The sequence below is a fragment of the Formica exsecta genome, unplaced genomic scaffold (genome assembly GCF_003651465.1).
Source record: "Formica exsecta isolate Colony F162 unplaced genomic scaffold, ASM365146v1 scaffold864, whole genome shotgun sequence".
Lineage (NCBI taxonomy): Eukaryota > Metazoa > Arthropoda > Insecta > Hymenoptera > Formicidae > Formica > Formica exsecta.
This window is the reverse complement of record NW_021853636.1, coordinates 32,818-33,178: the sequence shown is the minus strand read 5'-3', so window position 1 is coordinate 33,178 and position 361 is coordinate 32,818. Positions and strand designations below refer to the sequence as shown.

General features: G+C 24.9%; 1 protein-coding gene across 1 annotated transcript in view; it reads right to left on the bottom strand.

The window, feature by feature from the left end:
* The window catches only part of LOC115244773 (THAP domain-containing protein 1-like), a 9,283-nt gene extending 9,168 nt beyond the window's left edge, over positions 1–115 (bottom strand). Inside the window, exon 1 of the mRNA XM_029822703.1 lies at positions 27–115. Coding sequence (XP_029678563.1) covers positions 27–115 — 89 coding nt within the window. The remainder of the gene's footprint in view (positions 1–26) is intronic.
* Between the last annotated feature and the right edge of the window lie 246 nt (positions 116–361).

Here is a 361-nt window from a genome sequence, read left to right as displayed (position 1 = left end):
ATTTATTTTTATTTAATGATACTTACCTAAAGAAAGAGATTTTGTTATCATTATTTTTATTTCTGTTGTATGCTGCGGTGCTTTTGCATTTTACAACAGTACATTTAAAAGGCATTTTTATATTTCTTTTATTATTATTTTTCAATAATTTTTTTATTCAATTCAAGTTAAATTTAAAATAATTGTCAACTGTCAATTATAATTATGAAGAATGTATTGTCTATATCTATCAGATTGCTTCTGCGCATGTGCAAAATGAGATACCTTAATACATGCTTTTTGAGGCCATTTTATATAACCAAAATTCGGGGAGTTAGCAGTCTAGTAATATATAGAAGTCTGTGCATATATTAATCTCTAA